General features: G+C 46.6%; 2 protein-coding genes across 8 annotated transcripts in view; one reads left to right on the top strand and one right to left on the bottom strand.

The window, feature by feature from the left end:
• The window catches only part of TASOR2 (transcription activation suppressor family member 2), a 133,384-nt gene extending 115,353 nt beyond the window's left edge, over positions 1–18,031 (bottom strand). For 2 of the 6 annotated variants that reach the window (XM_068275980.1, XM_068275977.1), the window contains exons 1-3: positions 17,778–17,917; positions 484–571; positions 106–227 (exon numbers count right to left, since the gene is read on the bottom strand). In XM_068275980.1, coding sequence (XP_068132081.1) covers positions 106–119 — 14 coding nt within the window. In that variant the 5' untranslated portion in view covers positions 120–227; positions 484–571; positions 17,778–17,917. Of the gene's footprint in view, positions 1–105; positions 228–483; positions 572–17,777; positions 17,918–17,945 lie in introns of those variants that run through there. The other 4 variants (XM_068275981.1, XM_068275979.1, XM_068275978.1 and 1 more) reach the window with 3 other exon arrangements.
• Positions 18,032–20,643: 2,612 nt separating this feature from the next.
• The window catches only part of ASB13 (ankyrin repeat and SOCS box containing 13), a 41,013-nt gene continuing 37,393 nt past the window's right edge, over positions 20,644–24,263 (top strand). The window contains exon 1 of one of the 2 annotated variants that reach the window (XM_068275992.1): positions 20,644–20,719. The gene's annotated coding sequence lies outside the window, so the exon portion shown is untranslated. The remainder of the gene's footprint in view (positions 20,720–24,263) is intronic. The other variant, XM_068275994.1, reaches the window with a different exon arrangement.

Genomic DNA, 24,263 nt, shown 5'->3' on the forward strand with positions numbered 1-24,263 from the left:
CTGCTTATGAAAGTAATGTATGATAATATATTTTAATATGACACAAGAGATCTTCACTGGACTGGGGAAGCATAAAGGAAGGAGTGGTTTGCAAGATAAACTCACCTCCATGCTCCCATTCTGTTATTTCAAACTCCCAAGTTTAAACCACTTCCAGTACACTTTGGTCTGTGCTTCGACCTGTTGGGTGCCAATGAGTTTCCCATAGATTTCTACAGATCTGACACCTAGTGGAAGGAGATAGAGAAGTCTCACAGGTCTATAGCAGGCTGACCTGGGACTGTGCTACATACATACATATACACACACACACACAAAGAGATAGCAACACAACAACACGACTAAACAAACTTTAATGACAAAGATGACCAGAAAAGATTTGGCTAGTGAACTGAAAATGACACAGTGACTAGTCTTACAAGATGGACAGACAAGGAGTAGAAAAATGCTTATTTGTGTGGCTTAGCATGGAAAACAACATACCTCTTCATTAATTGTTGTAGGATTTACTGGATTGCTTTGATGGTGTAGAAGACCTCCTCAGAACATGAATATGATGATCTGTTACCAACTGCAAAAAGTAACATGCCCATTACAATGTATAATCAATCAATAGCATTGTCCATCTCTATTAGTATCCAATGACATATGTACAAATGAACTGATATAAAAACTGCAGTATAAAAGATTTTCAGCTGCCAACTTGTAAGAGGTTACCAAGTAATAATGCTACAATAACAACTGAAAGCAGCACTTCACAGGAATCTGTGAAGATAATGAAATAAAGCCTAATCTACACAGAGCGATCCGGCGGCTCGATTAGCCGCCGGATCGACTCTTCCGCATCCCCGAGCGAACCCGCCGCGTCCCCGCTTGTCCGCGCGTGCGTCGGATTCGACATCCCCTCGTCCCCGCTTATCTTCCGCTCGATTCCCCGATATTGTCCGCTCGCGGGGAATCGGCCGCGGCGAGATCGGACCTGTCGGATCTTATCGATCGAGCCGCATCAGCGGCTTGATTGATAAGACACATCGTGCCGTGTAGACCCGGCTTAACCTCTTTCCGAACGCGTCACGCCGATGGGCGTTAAGTCCTGGGGCCAGCTAATGCAGGAGATCGCGCATCTCCTGCTTGGGGGGGGGGGGGGGGGCGGAGCTCCGCCCCGCCTTTAATAGCCACTCGGGAGACTGTTAGACGGCATGATCGCCGTCTATTTAGGGCCTTTTTCCACTACCCTGCGATTTGATTCTGATCGCAAATCACAAGGTACATTAAAATAATTGAAACTGCTTCAGCAATTTCCATTAGTGCGATCCGATTGCGATGCGATTTTAGTCAAAATGCGATCGTCGTCCTGCCGCGTTTTGGATGCGATTGAGCTTTACTATACTGAGTATAGTAGCTCAATTGCATGGTGGAAATTGAAACGCGATTGCGATCGCAATCGCATTTCATAGTGGAAAAGGGCCCTTACACTGTGCAGCGCTGCGATCAGTGTGACACGGCTGTCCCCCTGGGGGTCAAGAGAGCGATCGGTTCTCATAGGCAGAAGCCTATGACAGCCGATCGCCGTAATTGGCCGGCTGTGGGGAGGGAGGGAGGGAAGGGTTTTAAAGAGACAGGTAAAAATAACAAAACGCGAACAATTTGTCTAAACAAAAATAAACATGGGGGGGGAGCGATCAGACCACACCAACAGAGAGTTCTGTTGGTGGGGAATCACTTGTGTGCTGTGTTGTGCGGCCTTGCAGCTTGGCCTTAACCACCCTGGCGTTCTATTTCCCCAGGTTTTCTGTGCAAAAAGTGTTTCAATTAAATTCCAATAATTTTCAACCATTTTTTTTTTTTTTTTGCAATTATTTTTTTTTTTTTTAAATTGAATTCAATACAGGTTATTGTATTGAATTTAATTTTAAAAAAGGGTTTTCTGCAAGATCAGAATCAGAATCAGAATCATTTTATTTCGCCAAGTATAACGGGGGTTGTACCCGGAATTATTTTTGGCTCATACAGGGTCGGAGATGGTACAAACACATACATGCGATCCAACACATACAATCAGGTACAGTATACAAGTAAGCATATACCTATACATACATACAGCACATAACTGTAGTGAGGGACGTGTGGGGGAGTCTGGGGTGCTACGTGAGGGGAGCAGCCTGCCATCTACGGGCGGCGCTCACTCAGCTCTGTAGCAGTTCCAGGTGCCCCGCAGTGTGTCCTGGAAAAGAGTGGATAGAGAAAGAGAGAGAGAGATAGAGAGAAGGGATAGCTAAAGAGAGACTGAGGAATAAAGAGACAAAACCAAGGCAAGAGGAGAGAGACAGAGGCAGAGTCCTTTTAGGGCTGCAGATGTAATAACACCCCTGGGTCCGACAATCAGACCGAGAAGTGTCCATGCCTGTTGTCCGGTTCCCCGATGTTGGCAGGTGGGCAGCTGATCTTCAGGGCTGGGTGGTGGAGCAGGCTGGCTCGGTCCTCAGCAGTGGCAGAGTAAGGCATTGCGTGGCTGAGCAGGCTGGAGGCTGCAGATGGTGGTGGAGACCCTCTCTGGAGCTCAGCTGAGGATCTCTTCCACGTGGGAGGTCCCGCAGGAAGCGGTGACTATGGATGCTGAGCTCTGTGTCGGCAGCTCGCCCGTGAGCCTGCTTAGGTGTGGGGTCCTGCGGTCTCTGAAACTTCCTGTTGTGGCAGTGGCTGGCTCGAGGCAGCAATTGGGGATCAGTGGTATACTGTGTCCGCGTAAAAAGGCAGACGCAGCAGCGGACCCGGCAGCAGTGGAGGAGAGCTTTTAGTGTGGCTCCAGTGTGGTGTGAGGCTCCAGCAGTAGCAGGCTACACAGTTCCCCCTCAGCAGTCCAGGCAGCGCAGATGGAGTACCAATCAGGGCACGTGGGCCCCGATCAGCTGTCCGCCCGATTAGCTGGCAGTGGCGGAGGAGAGCTGCTAGTGTGGCTCTAGTGTGGTATGAGGCTCCAGCAGCGGCAGGCTACACAGTTCCCCCTCAGCAGTCCGGGCAGCGGTGATGGAGTAGCAATCAGGGCACGTGGGCCCCGATCAGCTGTCCGCCCGATCAGCTGGCAGCAGCGGAGGAGAGCTGCTAGTGTGACTCCAGTGTGGTGTGAGGCTCCAGCAGGCTCCAGCAGCGGCAGGCTACACAGTTCCCCCTCAGCAGTCCGGGCAGCGGCGATGGAGTACCAATCAGGGCATGTGGGCCCCGATCAGCTGTCCGCCCGATCAGCTGGCATGCCGCCGGCGTCATGCGGTTGATTGTTCGCGCTGTGGAGAGCTCCCCGTGTCCCCACATCCTCCCCAGTGAACTAGGGAGGGGTGCCTGGGTGGTGTCGCAGATGGTCGCCGATGGACCGGGGGCAGCGGCGGCAGCAGCAGAGCTCCGTGCTGCCTGCACGTGGGCCTCCCGAGCAGCTGATCCACTCGCCGTCATATGCCAATCCGTGGCCGATGCAGAGCCGGACCGGCAGTACCCATGTCCTCCGTCTCCTACCACAGCAAGAGGTGAAGCTCAGAGGTGAGTGGAGGAGAGATTTCCTCCTAAAAAAGCAAAAAAAGCCGGAGCCCTGTGGCCGAGGCGTCCGAGTCCGGCGCCATCTTGGAGAGAGTGAAGAACAAGATGTTGATGATGCTGTTGTCATCAACGCCGATGACCTTGGTGTCATCAACGCCGATTAACGAGGGACATGTGATCGCCGAGGGAGAAGCAAAATCCGCCAAGGGACATGGATGAGGAACTGGGGAAGCGATCAGAGGTACGCGACGAGGGATCAGCACGCCAATGGTGAGTATAAGACCCAGATGTATACGTAGCCAGATGTGTAGCCAGGTATATAGTGAGCCAGATGTGCAGCCAGGTATATAGTGAGCCAGATGTGCAGCCAGGTATATAGTGAGCCAGATGTGCAGCCAGGTATATAGTGAGCCAGATGTGCAGCCAGGTATATAGTGAGCCAGATGTGCAGCCAGGTATATAGTGAGCCAGATGTGCAGCCAGGTATATAGTGAGCCAGATGTGCAGCCAGGTATATAGTGAGCCAGGTGTTTAGCAAGATTTATAGGTTGCCAGATGTCTCCCCCCCATCCTAGCACACTGTGGGTAGTGATCTGTGCTACCCACAGCGTGCAGAACAAGCATCCAGTCACCCTAGGGAATCCCTGGGCAGCCAGCGGGGCAGGGAATGTGCGGGGTTCCCCCCTGTATGTGGGAAGCTGTGTGGGCAGGGGGGATCCCCTTCAATGGTGGCTATGTGGGCGGGGGGAGATCCCCCTCTGTGCGGGCGGGGGGATCCCCCTTCAATCCCTCAATTGTGGCTATTTGGGTGGTCTATCCCCCTTCTCCCCCCACCCTCCCGATCCCCTCTCAGCCCATTGAGTAATTAGGTGAACTCACCCGAGGGCTTTCTCCAGCGACGGCTGCAGCGCACTCCCTCCTCCATCTCCGAAGTCTCGTTCTCCGAACAGTTACATTACGAGACTTGGTCACCAAGTCTCGTAATGTAACTGTACGGAGAACGAGACTTCGGAGATTGAGGAGGGTGTACGCCGTAGCCGTCGCTGGAGAAAGCCCTCGTGTGAGTACACCTATTTACTCAACGGGCTGAGACGGGTGGGGGAATTGGGATGGGGGAAGAAGGGGGATAGGCCACCCAAATAGCCACCATTGAAGGGGGATCCCCCCGCCCACACAGAGGGGGATCTGCCCCCCCCCCCGCCCACATAGCCACCATTGAAGGGGATGCCCCCACCCGCACAGAGGGGGATCCCCCACCCACATAGCTACCATTGAAGGGGATCCCCCACCCGCACAGAGGGGTATCCCCTCCCCCCCGCCCACATAGCCTCCGCATACAAGGGGGAACCCCGCACATTCCCTGCCCCGCTGGCTGCCCAGGGATTCCCTAGGGTGGCTGGATGCTTGTTCTGCACACATCGCTACCCACAGCGTGCAGTCAGACATCCAGCCATCCTGGGGAATACCTCTGATGAGAAAAAAAATGCAGCCGGAGGGGCAGAGAAACAGGAAATCTCCCTGTCAGCATGGACGAGCTCAGCTCGTCATTAACACTTTTTGCAAGTTTTTGCTGGACGAACTCAGCTCGTCCATACCACCAGGGAGGTTAAAGCTGCAGTGGCCATTTTTACTAAAAAGGGCCTGGTTACTAGGGGGGGGGGGGGGGGGGGGGGGGCTAGCCCTGCAGTCCTCAAGAGGTTAATATAACAACTGGAGGCTGGACAAATCCTAGGGTTGACTCAACCAATGAGACCTAAGAATACAGCTGGCGTCTCACTTCTGTGCTTCTCACTGTTTGTTTGCAAGGAAACTGGCATCTAACATTTTATACTTGGCTCATGGATGTATTAAATCTTTACACTTTGCACTACGACCACAAGTCTATGTATTCATACAACGCAACAGTCAAGCACAATGCATCAAGTATCAAAAATATTGATATCTGAACAACATGAAACGAGAAGAGAAAAAGCTTGAGGCTATATTCACAGTGGTACGTTGCGGTTTGATGCGACGCTAAAGTCGCAAAGCAAATTTGCAAAGCGCCCAAAAAAAATCACAACGCAGCATTACCATCGCTTACAGCAGATACAGTAGAAAATACAGGCAGTGTAAAGCAGGGCTGTGGAGTCGGAGTCGAGGAGTCGGGGTCTCAGAAACTGAGGAGTCGGAGTCGCGTGATTTTTGTACAAAATCCACAGCCCTGTTAAGTATTAGACTAAGGAGTCGGAGTCAAGGAGTCTGAGCAATTTTGGGTACCCGGAGTTGGAGTCGTGGTTTCAGAGACCGAGAAGTCGGAGTCGGAAGATTTTTGTACCGACTCCACAGCCCTGGTGGAAAGTATGCTTCCAAGTCATTATTGTGCAGTCTAACGCAGCTGATAACGTGTATAATGCACTGCATGCAGTACTTTCACTTAACGTGCAGCATTAGACACCAACGCAACGTGTGCACTGTGAACGGGTAATTGATTTTTCATTGCAGTGCGTTATATGTTGTTTTAACGTGCGACTTTAATGTCCCACTGTGAACTTAGCCTGATGGACAACACTGCACTAACATGTGATCATCACATTATTTTAAATTATGGCTATTGATACATTTTAAGCAGGAGAAAAGTCCTTGACAAAAAAAAAAAAAAGGAAAAAGAAGCAGAAGGAGGAGGAGGAGGAGGAGAAGAAGAAGAAGACGACTAGGTTACATGATTTGAGTATCACTGTGTTTTCTTATTCCTCCCTTTATGGTGTAGGTGTTTACATGTGCTCACATTGGTGTGGCTCCCTTGTCCTTTCTATGGAATGTTCTTGAGTCTAACCATTGTTTTTACATGTCCATGCTGGGCCCATGGTTTAAACTGTATCTGTGTCCTTGACAAAGGGGTCAGTCAAGACTCCAAAACTTTGGATAAACTTGATTAAAAAGTGAACCTGAAGCAAGAGTGTTGGCTATACTTCTTACTATAATATATTGTGTACACACATCTTAACAGTCAGTCCAAGAAATTATCTTTATCTTTAATCCGTTGGCAGTTTTGCAATGATCATTGAACATACATGCTGTTCAGCTTTGGGCAGAGCAACGTGTTCTATTCTATAGAGAGGGGAAGACACCAGACCATTTTTTGCAAACTGTATACATTTGCATGAAAATTTTGCATAAAGCTGCATCAAATTAGAGCAACTGACCATCCTTTCTAATTTTCAAATAAGTCCTAAAAGTAGACTAAGAAAGTAGTAATACATTTTGCATATATATATATATATATATATATATATATATATATATATATATATATATATATATATATATATATATATATATATATATATATATATATATATATATATATATATATATATATATATATATATATATATATATATATATATATATATATATATATATGTGTGTGTAACTCAGACAAGTTATTAGTAGGTACTATATCATCATGTCCCAAGTCAGTTCAGGTACAATTTAAAATTAATGAAACTACATTATATTTGGTCATGTACTTATTGAAAAAAAAATGATCCAATAACATACCAGTGTGTGGCAAACGTAATTAAAGCTTTAGGCCTCTTTCACACCAAGACGTTGAGTTTTAGGTGATGTTAAAGAGAACCCGAGGTATGTTTAAAGAATGTTATCTGCATACAGAGGCTGGTTCTGCCTATACAGCCCAGCCTCTGTTGCTATCCCAAAGCCCACTAAGGTCCCCCTGCACTCTGCAATCCCTCATAAATCACAGCCGTGCTGTGAGGCTGTGTTTACATCTGTAGTGTCAGTCTCAGCTGCTTCCCCGCCTCCTGCATAGTTCCGGTCCCTGCCCCCGTCCCTTCCCTCCAATCAGCAGGGAGGGAAGGGATGCAGGCGGGGACTGGAGTTCTGCAGGAGGCGGGGAGAGCAGCAGACTGACACTATAGAGATAAACACAGCCAGCTCTGACAAGCTGTTTGTCAGCAATGTGGCTGTGATTTATGAGGGATTGCAGAGTGCAGGGGGACCTTAGGGGGGTTTGGGACAGCAACAGAGGCTGGGCTGTATAGGCAGATCCAGCCTCTGTATGCAGATAATATTCTTCAAACCCACCTCGGGTTCTCTTTAAGATCGCATAACGTGCCCATAACGCAACGCATGGTTGTGTTGAAGTTGGACGTCAGATTGAGCCGCATTATGCAGCTCTTGGTGCGCTGTTTTCGTTCTATCTATAATGATAGCACAGCCGCTCCAGGATAGTGATGGGAAGTCCGGATCTTTTCAAGGATTCTGATGATTTGAATCGGATCATTGAAAAGATCCGGATCTTTGAACCAAATCATTTGAATCATTTTACTAGGGAAGCAGACTGGGGTTGAAATGACTAGCAGGACAGGACTTTCCCTGCACTGTACATCCTGTATGTTCCTGTTTCTTCCAGACAGACATCCACTGTGAACCAAATTGTTCATTGTGATGATCCAGATGATTCGACTCGAAAAACGATCCAGATCGAATGAACGATTCATTCATGATCCGGACAACACTATGAGTCCAGGTTACGTCACCACAGTGCAGTGAAGATTAGCCATGTGGCTAGTCACTGAGCATGTGCAAGCAGTCTAACGCAGCTAAAGCCCAGTATAACCCACAGCATGCTGCATTTTCCCAGAACGTGCAGCGTTACAATGTAACGCAACGTGGGCACTGTGAACAGCCCATTGATTTTTCATTACTGTGCGGTGGGCTGCGTTACAGGCTGCTCTAACGTGCGCCTGTAACGTCCCACTGTGAAAGCAGCCTTAAAGAGAACCCGAGGAGGGGTTCTGAGAATAATATCCCCATACTGAGGCTGGGTCTGTCTATAGAGCCCAGCCTCTGTTGCTATATAGTTCGCCCCTAAGCCCACCCTGCGCTCTGCAATACCCCCCTAAACACAGCCGCGCTGGCGACACGCAGCGTGTCGCAGCGCGCTGTGTTTTCCTCTCTCCTGTCAGTCTCGCCGGTCCCCCGCCTCCTGCATCGCTCCGGTCCCGCCCACTTCCCTCCCGCTGATTGGAGGGAAGGGATGCGGGCAGGACCAGAGCGATGCAGGAGGCGGGGGGGGGGGGCGGCGAGAGTGACAGGAGTGAGGTAAACACAGCGCGCATAGCATGGCTGTGTTTAGGGGGGTATTGTGCAGGGGGCGATTAGGAGCGATCTATATAGCAACAGAGGCTGGGCTCCATAGACAGACCCAGCCTCTGTATGGGGATTTTATTCTCAGAACCCCTCCTCGGGTTCTCTTTAAGATTATTTGTGCAATGTAAGGCTCTCTATTACTGTTGCACGGATAGGCAGGTGGTGTGATTACTCACCCACTAGCCCAAATTAATTAATTTCAGAAACTCCACCACCCTCCATTCACAAGAATGCCTTGGCCATTTTTTTCAAAGTTTATAAAAGCTATGTGGCTGCCCCAGGGGCGAGCTCAGGCAACACAGGTAGGGGTGGGCACAGCTTTAGAAGGTTTCATTTAAAAAAACGCCACAGCAACTTTGTCAAGGGTGGGGGGACTTTATGACATTAATTACGTAAGAGACAGATGAATGATTGACTCTACCACCCATCCTGCCTAAAGCCTACTATAACTCCCTCAAAGGAGCTATGTGAGAAATTTGCGTGCTACTTTGCTGACAAAGTATCCTCTATTCGGTCTCTCATTCAGTCCACAGCCCCCAAGAGTAATGCAACTCCTGGAAATAGCTGCAAAAACAACCTAACACCCTGGACTGACTTCAAAAGTATTAGTGAGGAAGAGATCTCAGACATCCTCCGCCGCCTCCGCCAGACAACCTGCGACCTGGACCAACTAAACATATGCTGAAATGTCCTGACCTGCTTGGCCCAGCATTTCACAAAATAGTAAATTGCTCTCTGCAAGCAGGGAGGTTTCCTACCTCTTTAAATGAAGGAATCATCAAGCCTCTTCTTAAAAAACCTTCCATGGATCCAGATGCAATGAGCAGCTACAGACCTGTCTCCAACCTCCCCTTCTTAGGTAAAGTTATTGAAAAGGCTGTCTATCTGCTACTTGAAACCAGGCTGTCAGTAAACAACATCCTGGACCCTCTACAATCTGGCTTTAAGAAACACCACAGCTGTGAAACAGCCCCCATCCAAGTCTGCAACGACCTGCTCATGGCAAGGGACAGAGGGGAATGCTCCATCCTAATCCTGTTGGATCTCTCAGCGGCTTTTGATACAGTTGACCATGAAATCCTGCTTAACAGACTGCAGGAGTACTGTGGCATCAGTGGATCAGTCCTCCAGTGGTTCAGATCATTCCTGACTGACAGAACACAGAGAGTATCCCTAGGACCTATAATGTCCAAACCTGCACCTCTACAATTCGGAGTGCCACAAGGATCAATCCTATCCCCTCTGCTGTTTGCAATCTACATGTTGCCACTCAGTACACTTATCCAAACGACATGGCCTGACGTACCACTGCTACGCCGATGACACACAGCTATACCTGTCCTTCAAACCTGGTGGAACAGACCCTACTCCAAAAATAAACTCTTGCTTAGCTGAGCTACAGGCATGGATGAATGATAACTGGTTGAAACTGAATGCTGACAAAACTGAGGTCCTCTTTGTCCAAAGCCAGTGCTCGTCATCAAAACAGCTCTATCCTAAAGCAACACCAATCAGGATTGGGAATTCGGACATAGACAGCTCCAACCTTGTGCGCAGCCTTGGCGTACTAATCGATGGGGATTTAAGTTTCAGAAACCAAATTTCATCTGTAGTTAAATCTTCCTACTTTCATCTGAAGAACATTGCAAAGATTAAACATCTGATTCCCCCAGAGGATCTTCCAACCCTAGTCCACGCCTTCATCACATCATGGCTGGACTACTGCAATGCCCTTTATGCTGGCCTCCCAAAAAAGGACCTGCGTCGCCTGCAATTAGTGCAGAATGCTGCTGCCAGATTGCTAACAAACCAGCCTCGCCACTGTCACATTACACCGATCCTTCGCTCACTGCACTGGCTACCAGTAGAATGGAGAATACTCTTCAAGATTGGACTGCTGACATTCAAATCCCTGCACAATCTGGGCCCTGGATACATGAAGGACTTGCTGAAGCTGCACCACACCTCTCACAACCTTAAATCAGCTAGTTCTATAAACTTGGTCACTCCCAGAGTGCACCTCAAAATCTGGAGATAGAGCCTTCTGTCATGCTGCCCCTACTCTTTGGAACTCCCTGCCACACCCAGTAAAGACAGCACCATCCCTGGAGCTATTCAAATCCAGACTGAAAAGCCACCTGTTTAGCCTGGCATTTCCAGACTTATAAAATTCTTCCTCTGTACCACAATGGTCTGAGCCATGCTTATGCGCTTTGAGTCCTATGGGAGAAAAGCGCTCTACAAATGTTATTTTTTGTTGTTGTTGTTACCACCCGCAGTTTCATGCAGCAGTAATAGAAAGCCTTAAATTGCAGGCTCTCTATTTTACACCAATGGTCCTCTTTAACTGAAAAGCATAACATTTGGATAAAGAAAAACACTGGATTTCAACATAAGAACCTTGTTCCATTCCATCTGTGAAACGTGTTAGTGGGAGTATTCTGGTTTGGGCCTGGATGGCTTGCCATCATTGATGGAATAGTGAATTTTGAATTACACCAACGAAGAGTTTACACTAGAGAGTTCTGAAGGAGAATGTCAAGACATCTGTCTGTGAATAGAATCTCAAGAGACAGTAGGTCAAGCGACACCACAACAATCCTAAACACGTTCGGCCAAAGAAAGATAATATAAAAAGAGCAGAGTGATTGTCCTTGAATGGCCAAGTCCAAGTACCTGACCTAAATCCATCTGAGAGCTGAAGCTGTTCTGTAGGGAAGATGGTATAGAAGAAAGGAATATCCGCACACTTGCCTCATTAGTGTGTGCCAAGCCTGTCAGCATACACACATAAAGGTGCCCATACACTCGTCAGATTGGCAGCAGATAGATAAGAAATGCATCTGATGATCTATCTGATGCGTTTTTAGAACATTTTTTACCAGGATAGAATTCCAATAGATTTCAGTTTGAAATCTATTGAAATTCGATCTGATGGCATTTTTTTGCCATCAGATTTCCATTAAGGCCAATGCAAACTGATAAGCAATCTCATCAGATCGACCTAAATTTTCCACCCTGCAAGTTCGATGGAAATCCATCGAAATCGATCGAAATCGGCCGTCGATCGGTCGATTGGCCAACCGATTTGCAATCGATTGATCGATCGGGATCGATCAGTCGGCCAGAAAATCGGCTGAGTGTATGGGCTGCTTTAGAAACTAAAGAACCCTTAGAAAAAACGGCACCACACCAAAAAGTATATGCAATTCACAAAATTATTAAATTCCATTGTATGGAAGATGAGTTAAAATTTCTCCAAGGAGGAATGCAGAACTGATCAAATTATCACAAACATTCAGCTGCAGTTATTGCTGCACAAGAGGGGGGGGGGGGGGGGGGGGGTCACACCAAGAGCATAATGCTCTTACTTTTCAACATGCAGCTAAGTTATTGGACCATAGTTTTCAATAAGCAGATGAAAAAATATACAATAATTTATTTCATTTCCATTTCTTTAAATACGGTAGGTTTTCTTCCTTTAATTTTAGGACTTGTTTGAAGTTCAGATTATGTTTTACATCACATAATAAAGGAAATGTTAAATGGTTCACAAAACATCAACCAAAGTCATTCCCTAACAGAAAATGAAAGTATCTCATTGCATTGTTTACTCATGTTAAGGTTTACACTACGAACACATATGCTGCTTCATGTTTCCGTCTTAACTTTCCATAGCAACACAGAATGGTTACTTACTGTCAAATTTTAGATACTTTCCTTGAACTGTGAGAGTTGGGATCCTGTATCTCACTGTGTTGTATCTCCTCACACAGATAAGAACAATTAAAATTGTGTCAGTAGACCAAGATAAAGGCAAAGGGAAGGAAGATATTAAAACACAGGCAAGCACACACAGCTGTCCCAAGTGACTATGCAACAGATGTTGTAAAAAAAAAAAACAGAATGTCAGGGGAGTAACTGCAGAGACATGCAATGTAAATGCACTCTACACTACTATACAAGAGCATTGGCCTGCTGAGAGCACATATACATAAAATTGGTCCATAAATATTTTTATATAGTTTTCATAATCTTATTTATATATAAAGGGCCAACATATTACGCAGCGCTGGACATCAGTTAAGGTTACAGACAATACTTAGAGATGACAAACAGCGATAAGACAATACAGGAATACATGCAAACCAGATCATGCAGCACAGTATGAGTACAAGGTAATGCTTAGTCAGTCGCTGGATGGAAGCATGGAGATAAGGCCAGTCAAGTTCACTCAAAAGTTCACTCACATCCATAGGTTGGGTGTCTGGTAATGGAGGTGCATTAACAGGTATGAGACACAAGGATGAGGACCCTGTTGAAGGCTTACAATCTAGAGGGAGAGGTAGGGACACAAAAGGTAGGGGACCAGAGTTCAGGTGCGGGTTTAGAGCACCAGTGAGAGGGGTAGGCAACAGTGAAAAGGTACGTTAATGAAATGTAGAAATTCAACTTTGAGTCAAGGTTCTTAAAGGGAAGGTTCAAGCAAAAAAAAAAAAATGAGATTCACTTACCTGGGGCTTCTACCAGCCCCATGTAGCCATCCTGTGCCCTTGTAGTCACTCACTGCTGCTCCAGTCCCCCGCTGGCAGCTTTCTGACCTCGGAGGTCAGGGCCACATTGCATACATTTTCACGCATTCCAGCTAGTGCAGGAACAAAAATTTACGCGTTTCACCACTAACGCGTAAAAATGTATGTGTTAATGATCCTGCACTAGCGGGAATGTGTAAAAATGTACGCAATTTGGCCCTGACCTCCGAGGTCAGAAAGCTGCCAGCGGGGGACTGGAGCAGCAGTGACTACGAGGGCACAGGATGGCTGCATGGGGCTGGTAGAAGCCCCAGGTAAGTGAATCTCATTTTTTTTTTTTGCTTGGACCTTCCCTTTAAGAAACATTTTAAGAAAGATCCATTTAAAACTAACAGATATAGTATACATTTTATTCCCCCCCAATATCATAGGCTCAAAAATAATTGGACAAACTATCAAAACTAGTTATTTTCAATACTCTCTTGAATATTCTTTGCAGTCAATGCGTTTTAAAAGTCAGAAATCCATGGCCATTGCCAAGTGCTGGATTTTCCTTTTTTCCCAGCCACTGTGTCCACTCCTGTTTCCACTCCTGACAGCCACCTACCCATCAGCCCTCACCAACTTTCCAGCCACAGTGTCAAATCCAATATCAGTCCTGCCCTATCCTCTCTCAGCAATAGTGTCAAACTATGTTTACTTGCCTGACCCTCACCTACGTGCCCCACTGAGGTCACTCCCATGTCACCACTCCTCACCACCACCTTTCCCCCTCTTAACTATCCTTCCAGGAAATGTCATTACTGTAATCAACTGCAACCTACCTATCAATCCCTGCCAGTCATGGTGTCCAACCCCATTTCACCTCTCCTCACCCTGATTCATCCATTGTCTATTCTCCATGACACTGTGTAGACTCTTATGTTGCCACTCCTGACCAGGAATGAGCGACAACACTTGAAGTTCTGGCTCTGAATGTAGACATGTGCACCAATGGAACACACCGGAATACAGGTGGTAGCCAGGTGGGTTAGCGCTGCATATCCCACACTCACAGTATGTTCTCGGTTTTCGCAAGAGTGTTCTTGTCCATCCCTATTCCTGACTGTAACCTACCCATTAATCGGCTATCTGCCCATGTTAACCACTCCTTACAACCACACAACTACTGCTACTACTAATCACCCACATTCTCTGACCACTCACTTATCTTACACTTTGCTCTCCAGCATCTGTCCCATTCTAACGATTCCCACTATCTAGCTTTCAGCTGCCCCAACAAATTTGTTAGTTCTATACAATGCCACCATTTCTGTATTAGATTTTTAAAAAATAGCATGCAGGAGCTTTCATGAGTCTACAAATTTGCACTTCCTAGATAGATGTGTGACTGTAGCCATACCCCCTACCCACACATCAGAACATACATCAAGATTCTTCACTTAAGATGTGAGCCAGGAGACATGATCTAGTGGGAGGGGGAATGGTGCCAGGACAGCAGGGAGTCAAATTTAGTTGGGGACAGGCAGGGTTGGTTTTAGACACCGGAGATGTGGAGGGTTGTGTTATAGGCAATGGGTTGGTTTATGGCACCAGAGATGAAGAAGGTTGCTTTTAGGTACCTCTAGATAGCAATGGATGGGTGTTGGAGATGGGGAGGTTTGGTTTTAAGCACTGGATATGGGGAGAGTTGGATTTAGGTATTGTGGATGTGAAGATGGGAGGCAGGAGACATGATCTAGTGAAAAGGGAAATGGTGCCAGGACAGCAGGGAGTCAAATTGAATTGGGGACAGGTAGGGTTGATTTTATGCACCGGCAATGGGGAGGGTTGTGTTATGGCACCAGAGATGAAGACAGTTGCTTTTAGGTACCTCCAAATAGTGATGGGTTGGTATGTGAGTATTGGAGATGAGGAGAATTGTTTTTTAGGCACTGGAGATAGGGAGAGTTGGTTTTAGGCATTGGGAATATGGACAGTTGGTTTTAGGCATTGGTAATGTGCACAGTTGGTTTTTAGGCACTGGAGATGGGGGTGGTTGGTTTTTAGGCACTGGAGATGGGGGTGGTTGGTTTTTAGGCACTGGAGATGGGGGTGGTTGGTTTTTAGGCACTGGAGATGGGGGCGGTTGGTTTTTAGGCACTGGAGATGGGGGCGGTTGGTTTTTAGGCACTGGAGATGGGGGCGGTTGGTTTTTAGGCACTGGAGATGGGGGCGGTTGGTTTTTAGGCACTGGGAATGGGGGCGATTGATTTTTAGGCATTGGTAGTGGGGGCGGTTGGTTTTTAGGCACTGGAGATGGTGAATGTTGGTGGTTAGGCACCGGAGATGGAGAATGTAGGCTTTAGGCACAGGAGACGGGGATGGGGATGTTGGCTTTAGGCGCAAGAGACGGGGGATGTTGGTTTTAGGCACCAGAGATTTAGGCACCGGAGGCGGGGGATGTTGGCTTTAGGCACAGGAGACGGGGGATGTTGGCTTTAGGCACAGGAGACGGGGGATGTTGGCTTTAGGCACAGGAGACGGGGGATGTTGGCTTTAGGCACAGGAGACGGGGGATGTTGGCTTTAGGCACAGGAGACGGGGGATGTTGGCTTTAGGCACAGGAGACGGGGGATGTTGGCTTTAGGCACAGGAGACGGGGGATGTTGGCTTTAGGCACAGGAGACGGGGGATGTTGGCTTTAGGCACAGGAGACGGGGGATGTTGGCTTTAGGCACAGGAGACGGGGGATGTTGGCTTTAGGCACAGGAGACGGGGGATGTTGGCTTTAGGCACAGGAGACGGGGGATGTTGGCTTTAGGCACAGGAGACGGGGGATGTTGGCTTTAGGCACAGGAGACGGGGGATGTTGGCTTTAGGCACAGGAGACGGGGGATGTTGGCTTTAGGCACAGGAGACGGGGGATGTTGGCTTTAGGCACTGGTGACGGGGGATGTTGGCTTTAGGCACTGGTGATGGGGGATGTTGGCTTTAGGCACTGGTGATGGAGGATGTTGGCTTTAGGCACTGGTGATGGAGGATGTTGGCTTTAGGCACTGGTGATGGAGGATGTTGGCTTTAGGCACTGGTGATGGAGGATGTTGGCTTTAGGCACTGGTGATGGAGGATGTTGGCTTTAGGCACTGGTGATGGAGGATGTTGGCTTTAGGCACTGGTGATGGAGGATGTTGGCTTTAGGCACTGGTGATGGAGGATGTTGGCTTTAGGCACTGGTGATGGAGGATGTTGGCTTTAGGCACTGGTGATGGAGGATGTTGGCTTTAGGCACTGGTGATGGAGGATGTTGGCTTTAGGCACTGGTGATGGAGGATGTTGGCTTTAGGCACTGGTGATGGAGGATGTTGGCTTTAGGCACTGGTGATGGAGGATGTTGGCTTTAGGCACTGGTGATGGAGGATGTTGGCTTTAGGCACTGATGATGGAGGATGTTGGCTTTAGGCACTGATGATGGAGGATGTTGGCTTTAGGCACTGATGATGGAGGATGTTGGCTTTAGGCACTGATGATGGAGGATGTTGGCTTTAGGCACTGATGATGGAGGATGTTGGCTTTAGGCACTGATGATGGAGGATGTTGGCTTTAGGCACTGATGATGGAGGATGTTGGCTTTAGGCACTGATGATGGAGGATGTTGGCTTTAGGCACTGATGATGGAGGATGTTGGCTTTAGGCACTGATGATGGTTGGTTTTAGGCACTGGTGATGGTTGGTTTTAGGCACGGGAGATGAAGTTAAATGTCAGCAATGGACAGGAGGAAAAATAGTGTGAAGTAGAGAGCCGGAGAAGGTTAGTGTGAGGCAGAGAAGAGGTGGAGGTCAGAAATTTTGACAAACACTCATTCTTTACACATACACTTGGCAATGACTAGTGCCCCACCAACAGAATAGTACCAACAGTAACCCACGGCAACCAATGAGAATGCACTTTTCATACTAGCACAAAATATATACACACACACACACACACACACACACACACACACACACACACACACTTGTGCCTTGATAATTAAAGCAGATGTTCTATCGTTATGTCTAAAACAAGGTGAGACTAACCTAGGGTTTCAACACACAGTAGAGAAACTAGAACCTTTTTTCTATATCCATAAATAGCCAGTCAAACCAACACAGGTTAGTCTATCGTGACGGGAAAAACAACGTCCTTGATAAGCAGTACCCTTCAAGCATTTGCGAGCTAAGCGAATGTGTTTATACAGAGTGCGTGTCGCGCTCCCACTATTACACAACCAGCACTGGAGAGAGCGTGTGGCACTTTCACACATGGATACTCCCAGACTGACACCCTACCAGATGTCACCACTCAGACCACTGGACTCCGGAACGCTCCGTCTTCCTTCCTGTGCCCCCCTAATAAACACCCCGCCTGCATCGCCCTGTCCCCGGGGCTCACACGGGCAGCCTCCAATTCCCCTACTGGACAAGCACAGAACAAGAGAAAGTGAGAAGTAACCGGAAGCGCCCCGAGCTAAGACACAAGGGAGAGAACTCTATGCGATTGAAGTACGGGTATGCGCGTCTGCTTCCAGCTATCCTCACCTTCGTGACTCTCCTCCACAAGCTTGTTTCCCTGCACTGTACAACAATCCACAGGAGTCAGAAAATGTCTGACGCTCCACATCCACTCAGTCCTGAGGTGGGGGTTACTCCGGAAGTAAATACAAGAAAAAGGAGGAAAGGAAAAAAGAAGAGAAAGTGAAAGCTCACCCGGAAGCAGTACGAGATGGAGGCTTCAGTGCTGGAAGGAGACTGCCCACAGTTGTAGGGACTCACATCCTGTTGTCGGATGTTCACTGGCAACATGGCATGGTGAACGTTTCCTAACGCACGTATAATTTGCTGTGTGAATATATCTGTTAGACTGTTCAATAAAGTGTTTTAAAGCTGCAGTCAACACTTGTTTTTTTTTCTGGTTCTGTACGTATGATTGAAGTTGCTTAATACCTCAGAATCTGTCTTTTATCAGTAATGTACTACTGCACTTGAATTCCTGTTTCTAATTATGTGCTAAAATGCTAGTATTGTCACTGTTTATGTTACAAAAACGAGGTGTACACAGAGATAGGCCCAGTGCAAACCGAGCGGTTTTTGGAGCGATCCGCCGGCCGCATCCGCCTGGAAAAATGCTTGGCTAATGTATTGCAATGGGATGGTGCACACCGGTGGTTTGAGGTTTTTGCCAAGCCGCAAATGCGCCTCCTGCTGCGCGTTTGCGGTTTGCTAAAAAACCTCAAACCGCCGGTGTGCACCACACATTGAAATACAATAGCCAAGCGTTTTCACTGGCTGATGCGGCTGGTGGATCGCATACAAAATCCGCTTGGTGTGCACCCAGCCAAATATCTGCTCTCTGCTCCCAAAACCGCTAGCGTTTTGACGATCTGCTAGCGGTTTTGGTGTGCACTGGGCCATAGTCAGATTCGAAATAATCCTAACTTGAATGTAAATTGTTTGGAGTCGGGACAATTGAAATAGTCAGGAAGTGGATTTGACTGAGTTTTAAGCTATAGGCAATCTGGAATTATTAGCATCTCACTGACCATCTATGGCAGTTTGTATTCTTAGCGTTCACTCAATTTGTGTTGTGCCACATTGCAGTATGTGAATGAACTGCCCATATATAACTATGGGTATGTTCACATAAATACATTACAGTGAATTATATTATGCTGTATGCTATACTCAGTGTACTAAATAATGTGCTTTTCATAGCCATGAAATGACAAATGGACATTTTATGTGGTATTACACCTGTATTGCAGTGCAGATGTTATACAACACAGATAGTGTGAGGGTACCCTCAAAGCATGCATACGCTATGCAGTACAGTATATTTGTATATTTAAAGAGCACCTCCAGTATAAAAGACAGATCCTGGCATGACAGGCTCTGTCTTAACCACCCTGGCGTTCTGATTAAATCGCCAGGGTGGCTGCGGGAGGGTTTTTTTTAAATAAAAAAAAAACTATTTCATGCAGCCAACTGAAAGTTGGCTGCATGAAAGCCCACTAGAGGGCGCTCCGGAGGCGATCTTCCGATCGCCTCCGGCGCCCAGAATAAACAAGGAAGGCCGCAATGAGCGGCCTTCCTTGTTTTGCTTATATCGTCGCCATAGCGACGAGCGGAGTGACGTCATCGACGTCAGCCGACGTCCTGACGTCAGCCGCCTCCGATCCAGCCCTTAGCGCTGGCCGGAACTTTTTGTTCCGGCTGCGCAGGGCTCAGGCGGCTAGGGGGGCCCTCTTTCGCCGCTGCTCGCGGCGAATCGCCGCAGAGCGGCGGCGATCAGGCAGCACACGCGGCTGGCAAAGTGCCGGCTGCGTGTGCTGCTTTTTATTTCATCAAAATCGGCCCAGCAGGGCCTGAGCGGCAGCCGCTGGCGGTGTTGGACGAGCTGAGCTCGTCCAGACCGCTCAGCTGGTTTGATGCTTAATGATCGGGGGGAATTGGTCTCAGGGTAAATAACTGTGCCTAATCGTCCATGATTCATTCAGAGCGCTCCACCCTTATTAGAAATGTGACCGTGGTGGATTTTAAAAAAAAAAGTTCAGCCGAGGCTCTGGCCACCCCATTTGTGTAGCCATAGCCTGCTCCCAGCCACAGTCTCACTGGTGCCTACCAAGCTTGGGGCAAGCCATGGAAGCGCAGGCGGAGGTCTCCAAAGGGCTTCGGAAGACTTTAGAAACATGGCTGCGACTGCATTGCTGAGAAGGGGGGTAGAGTGTCACCTGTGTAACGAATTACAGCCGATCAGGTTAAGTAATTAACTCTGAGACACCCCCAATCCTTTATCATTAAAGGACAACTGTAGTAAGAAGAATATGAAGACTGCCAGTTATTTTCTTTTAAACAATGCCAGTTGCCTGGCAACCCTGCTGATCTATTTGGCTGCAGTAGTGTCTAAATGAATTCACCAGATTCAAACATGCAGCTAATCTTGTCAGATCTGACAATAATGGCAGAAACACCTGATCTTTTAATGCTTGTTCAGGGTCTGTGGCTAAAAGTATTAGAGGCAGAGGATCAGCAGGCTAGCGAGGCAACTGATTGTTTGAAAATAAATAAATATGGCAGCCTCCATATCCCTCTCCTTACAGTTGTCCTTTAAGACAGAGCCTGCCATGACAGGCTGGCTCTGTCTTTTATACTGGAAGTATTCTTTAATTGGTTGGAATTGATCCAAGCCTCGTAAGTAATTTTTGCCTTCCTCTGGATCAGTTGTGATATGTGAAGGTGCAGGCCAGTGATGTACCATATGTCTGGTTGAACCTGATGGAGAGTGTCTTTTTTCAATCAAATCATGCAAAGAAAGCAGCTGCGGCACTGCAACCAATATTACCTGATATAGATGTATGGTTAGCAGCAGTGATGGTGCTTTACACTTCTTTTCACTTTATGCAGGTAATGTTGCACGGAAAGCTGTCAGAAGCTATATCCACCAGCATCACAGGCACCAATTGCAGGCTGGCCCTGTAAGAGTGGTGAGTGTATCTGAATCTGACATTTCAGCACACCAAATAATTTTTGTGAATCCATTACAAATCAAAGCCAAAAACACCCGATACATAATTTGTCTGGGTACACTTAATAGGTTTTGAAATTGTAGGAATAACAAGTTACCCTGATCATACAGTTGGTATAAGTAGGCTATGTCTTTACTGTATCAAATGTGTTCCCCTTGCAATGTTAGTAGTTCATAAAATGTCAAATTACCCCATAACGTATATTTCACTGGTGACCGAGTACTGATAAGTTTATGAGTAAGATACCAGCTTTTCAGAAGTTCAATTACTAATTGGAGGCATCTACTTTTATATGGGATGCTTTTATGTCTCATAAGAGTTCTTCGGGATCTTAAATTGATGGGAATAGCTGGGTAAAAAGAAGGGTGGAGCTCTGTTCTTATCCACTGGTGAAAATACAAAAGTTGTGCTGCAATGTAATAGAATAAACAGTTTGATGTGGCTATTCCACCTAGGTCCTTAGTATTTTGTCGGAGAGAGGAATTTAATTTGTGCCTTTTAGCCTTACAGGATCTTCTCAAAAAATTAGCATATTTGATAAAGTTTATTATTTTCTGTAATGTACTGATAAACATTAGACTTTCATATATTTTAGATTCAAATACACACAACTGAAGTAGTTCAAGCCTTTTATTGTTTTAATATTGATGATTTTGGCATACAGCTCATGAAAACCCAAAATTCCTATCTCAAAAAATTAGCATATTTCATCCGACCAATAAAAGGAAAGTGTTTTTAAAACAAAAAAATTCAACCTTCAAATAATTATGTTCAGTTATGCACTCAATACTTGGTCGGGAATCCTTTTGCAGAAATGACTGCTTCAATGCGGCGTGGCATGGAGGCAATCAGCCTGTGGCACTGCTCAGGTGTTATGGAGGCCCAGGATGCTTCGATAGCGGCCTTAAGCTCATCCAGAGTGTTGGGTCTTGCGTCTCTCATCTTTCTCTTCACAATATCCCACAGATTCTCTATGGGGTTCAGGTCAGGAGAGTTGGCAGGCCAATTGAGCACAGTAATACCATGGTGAGTAAACCATTTACTAGTGGTTTTGGCACTGTGAGCAGGTGCCAGGTCGTGCTGAAAAATGAAATCTTCATCTCCATAAAGCTTTTCTGGCACCCTGATAAGAAATTCCTCTTTTCATCTCTTTCTTGCTCTCAGAAGCCAATTTAACTCTTTCAGACAGAGAAAGAAAAAAAGGAACACAGCATAGTTATTTGTGTGCTAGGCACTGTACATACACATGTCTATCTATCTCATCATGTCACTTCGGGTATCCTTTAACTTGACTTAATTTTCCCTGGCTGACTTTTTTTTTTTTTTTTACTAAGGGCTCTGATTTCTGGAGTAGCTTCATTGTAATGGCACTGTGTCCACGTCATGTATTCCTATGGTTTTGGTAACCTGTAAACCTTACGGTGTTCAATTGTATTAATTACCTTCATGTCTCATTCTTAAGCTTACATTGTCATTTTGCTTCATATTCATTATCTTACCTGAACATATACAGGATACAATTTTTGCCCAAAGGAAATATTTTATTGTTGCACAACAGAAAAATAAATAACCATATCAATTCTATCTTATTTTTGACAAAGGTTTAGGAAAACATATCAATATCAATGTTGGGATTTTATGTTGCATAGATCGTATTGTAATTAAAAACATCACAATAAGAAATCTTGCTATTAATGCTATGGTTAAATAGAGCCTTAAGGTCCGTACACACGCCGGACTGGAGGCAACGACGGGTCCGTCGTCACCTCCCGCTGGGTGGGCGTTCCAGCGACAGTCCGGCGTGTGTACACTCTGTCTGCAGACTGATACGGCTGTTTCTGAGCGATCCGACCTTGCCTGAGGTCTCCTACTGAATAGGTGCTGGCTTACTGAACAGGCAGAGCCGAGATTTGAACCCTGGTCGCCTGTGTCAGAGGCAGAGCCCTTAACACCATCCAGCCACAAGTAGATTTATGCTCGCTAAACCACTTATGGCTGGACAGTCCATTAACTTAAAGGACTACTGTAGGGGGAAAAAGAAGCCTGGGGCTTCTAACGGTCCCATGCAGACATCCTGTGCCCATGCAGCCACTCACCGATGCTCTGGTCCCCGACTCCTGTTCACTTCTGGAATTTGCAACTTTAAAGTCTGAAAACCACTGCGCCTGCGCGGCCGCATTCTCACTCCTGCTGACGTTACCGGGAGTGTACGGCGCAGGCCCAGTACGGTCTGTGCCTGCTCAGTACGCTCCTGTAGACGTCAGGGGGAGCGTGAATGCGGCCACACAGGCGCAGTGGTTTTCCGACTTTAAAGTCACAAATTCCGGAAGTGAACAGGAGTTGGGGACCAGAGCATTGATGAGTAGCTGCGCAGGCACAGGATGTCTGCGGGGGACCATTAGAAGCCCCAGGTAAGTTCAACTCTTTTTCCCGCTACAGTAGTCCTTTAAGAACAGGGCCATAGTGGCTAAGATATTTGTACTGTAGATTAGTAGTATAGGGTAATGGTGCTAACATCCCTCAATATTCTAGTGGCTGGTAGTTTAATCATGTGAACATGTGCAGAGCTACAACAGTTAGCAAAGTTTCCTCACAGACAGTAGAGTGTGCTGTCAGGTTTACTTTAGGCATGAGTACAAGGATTAGCTTAGGGCTATGGAAGCAGCGATATTCCATTCTGATGAAAGCTGGAGGCCACTGTGTCCAGATGACTCAGCATGGAGTAGCTGAACATTTTTATGAATGAGTAAACATTCCAAAGATCACTGTACCAACAAAGATTAGAATGCTTTGAGCTATAGTCTTACTGATAGTAAGTAGCATGTATCTGTGAATGTTGGATTATGAATAAGGCGGTGTTGAAAAAGTGGTGCTTTGAATTGTGGTTTTGTAGAAAATTATTGAGAATCCCCTTGGAACTTAAAGCAAACCTGAAGTGATGAAGCTTATTTCAGGCTAGATACTTACCCAAGTAGAAGGCAGGCTCTGGATACCATAGAGCCCCCCTGGTCCTCAGTCCATCCCGTCGTTCCAGCGCAGCCCTCCTTTGAACTTCTATTAACAGCTGTGTCTTCCATAGACTTGGGTACTTGCATTCACGCAGTATGGATGTGCTCGTCTTCAGAAGCTCTTTGGGATGTGTGTACTTCCAAAGGCTGCCTGAGGAGCGATGAAGAGGTATTGGACCTAGTAGGTTGAAAAACTTCAAGTGGGGGCGGCGCTGGAATGATGAGACGGACCAAGGATCAGACAGGCTGTATAGTATCCAGAGCCTTCACTCTACATAGGAATGTATCTAACCTGAAGTGAGTTTACTCACCTCATATTCACTTTAAAGATGTAAGTACAAATTGATCACCAGTTGCATGTATAGCAAAGTTTTAGGATAACTATTGTGAAGGAGCTGGAAGACAGAATTTTTGTTGTATGACATGCCAAACTGTAATTCTGCATAATTTGTATAATTCCAATCATGCTAGTCCTTACTATCATATTAATGTGA

The sequence above is a fragment of the Hyperolius riggenbachi genome, chromosome 3 (assembly GCF_040937935.1).
Source record: "Hyperolius riggenbachi isolate aHypRig1 chromosome 3, aHypRig1.pri, whole genome shotgun sequence".
NCBI classification, from domain to species: Eukaryota; Metazoa; Chordata; class Amphibia; order Anura; family Hyperoliidae; genus Hyperolius; species Hyperolius riggenbachi.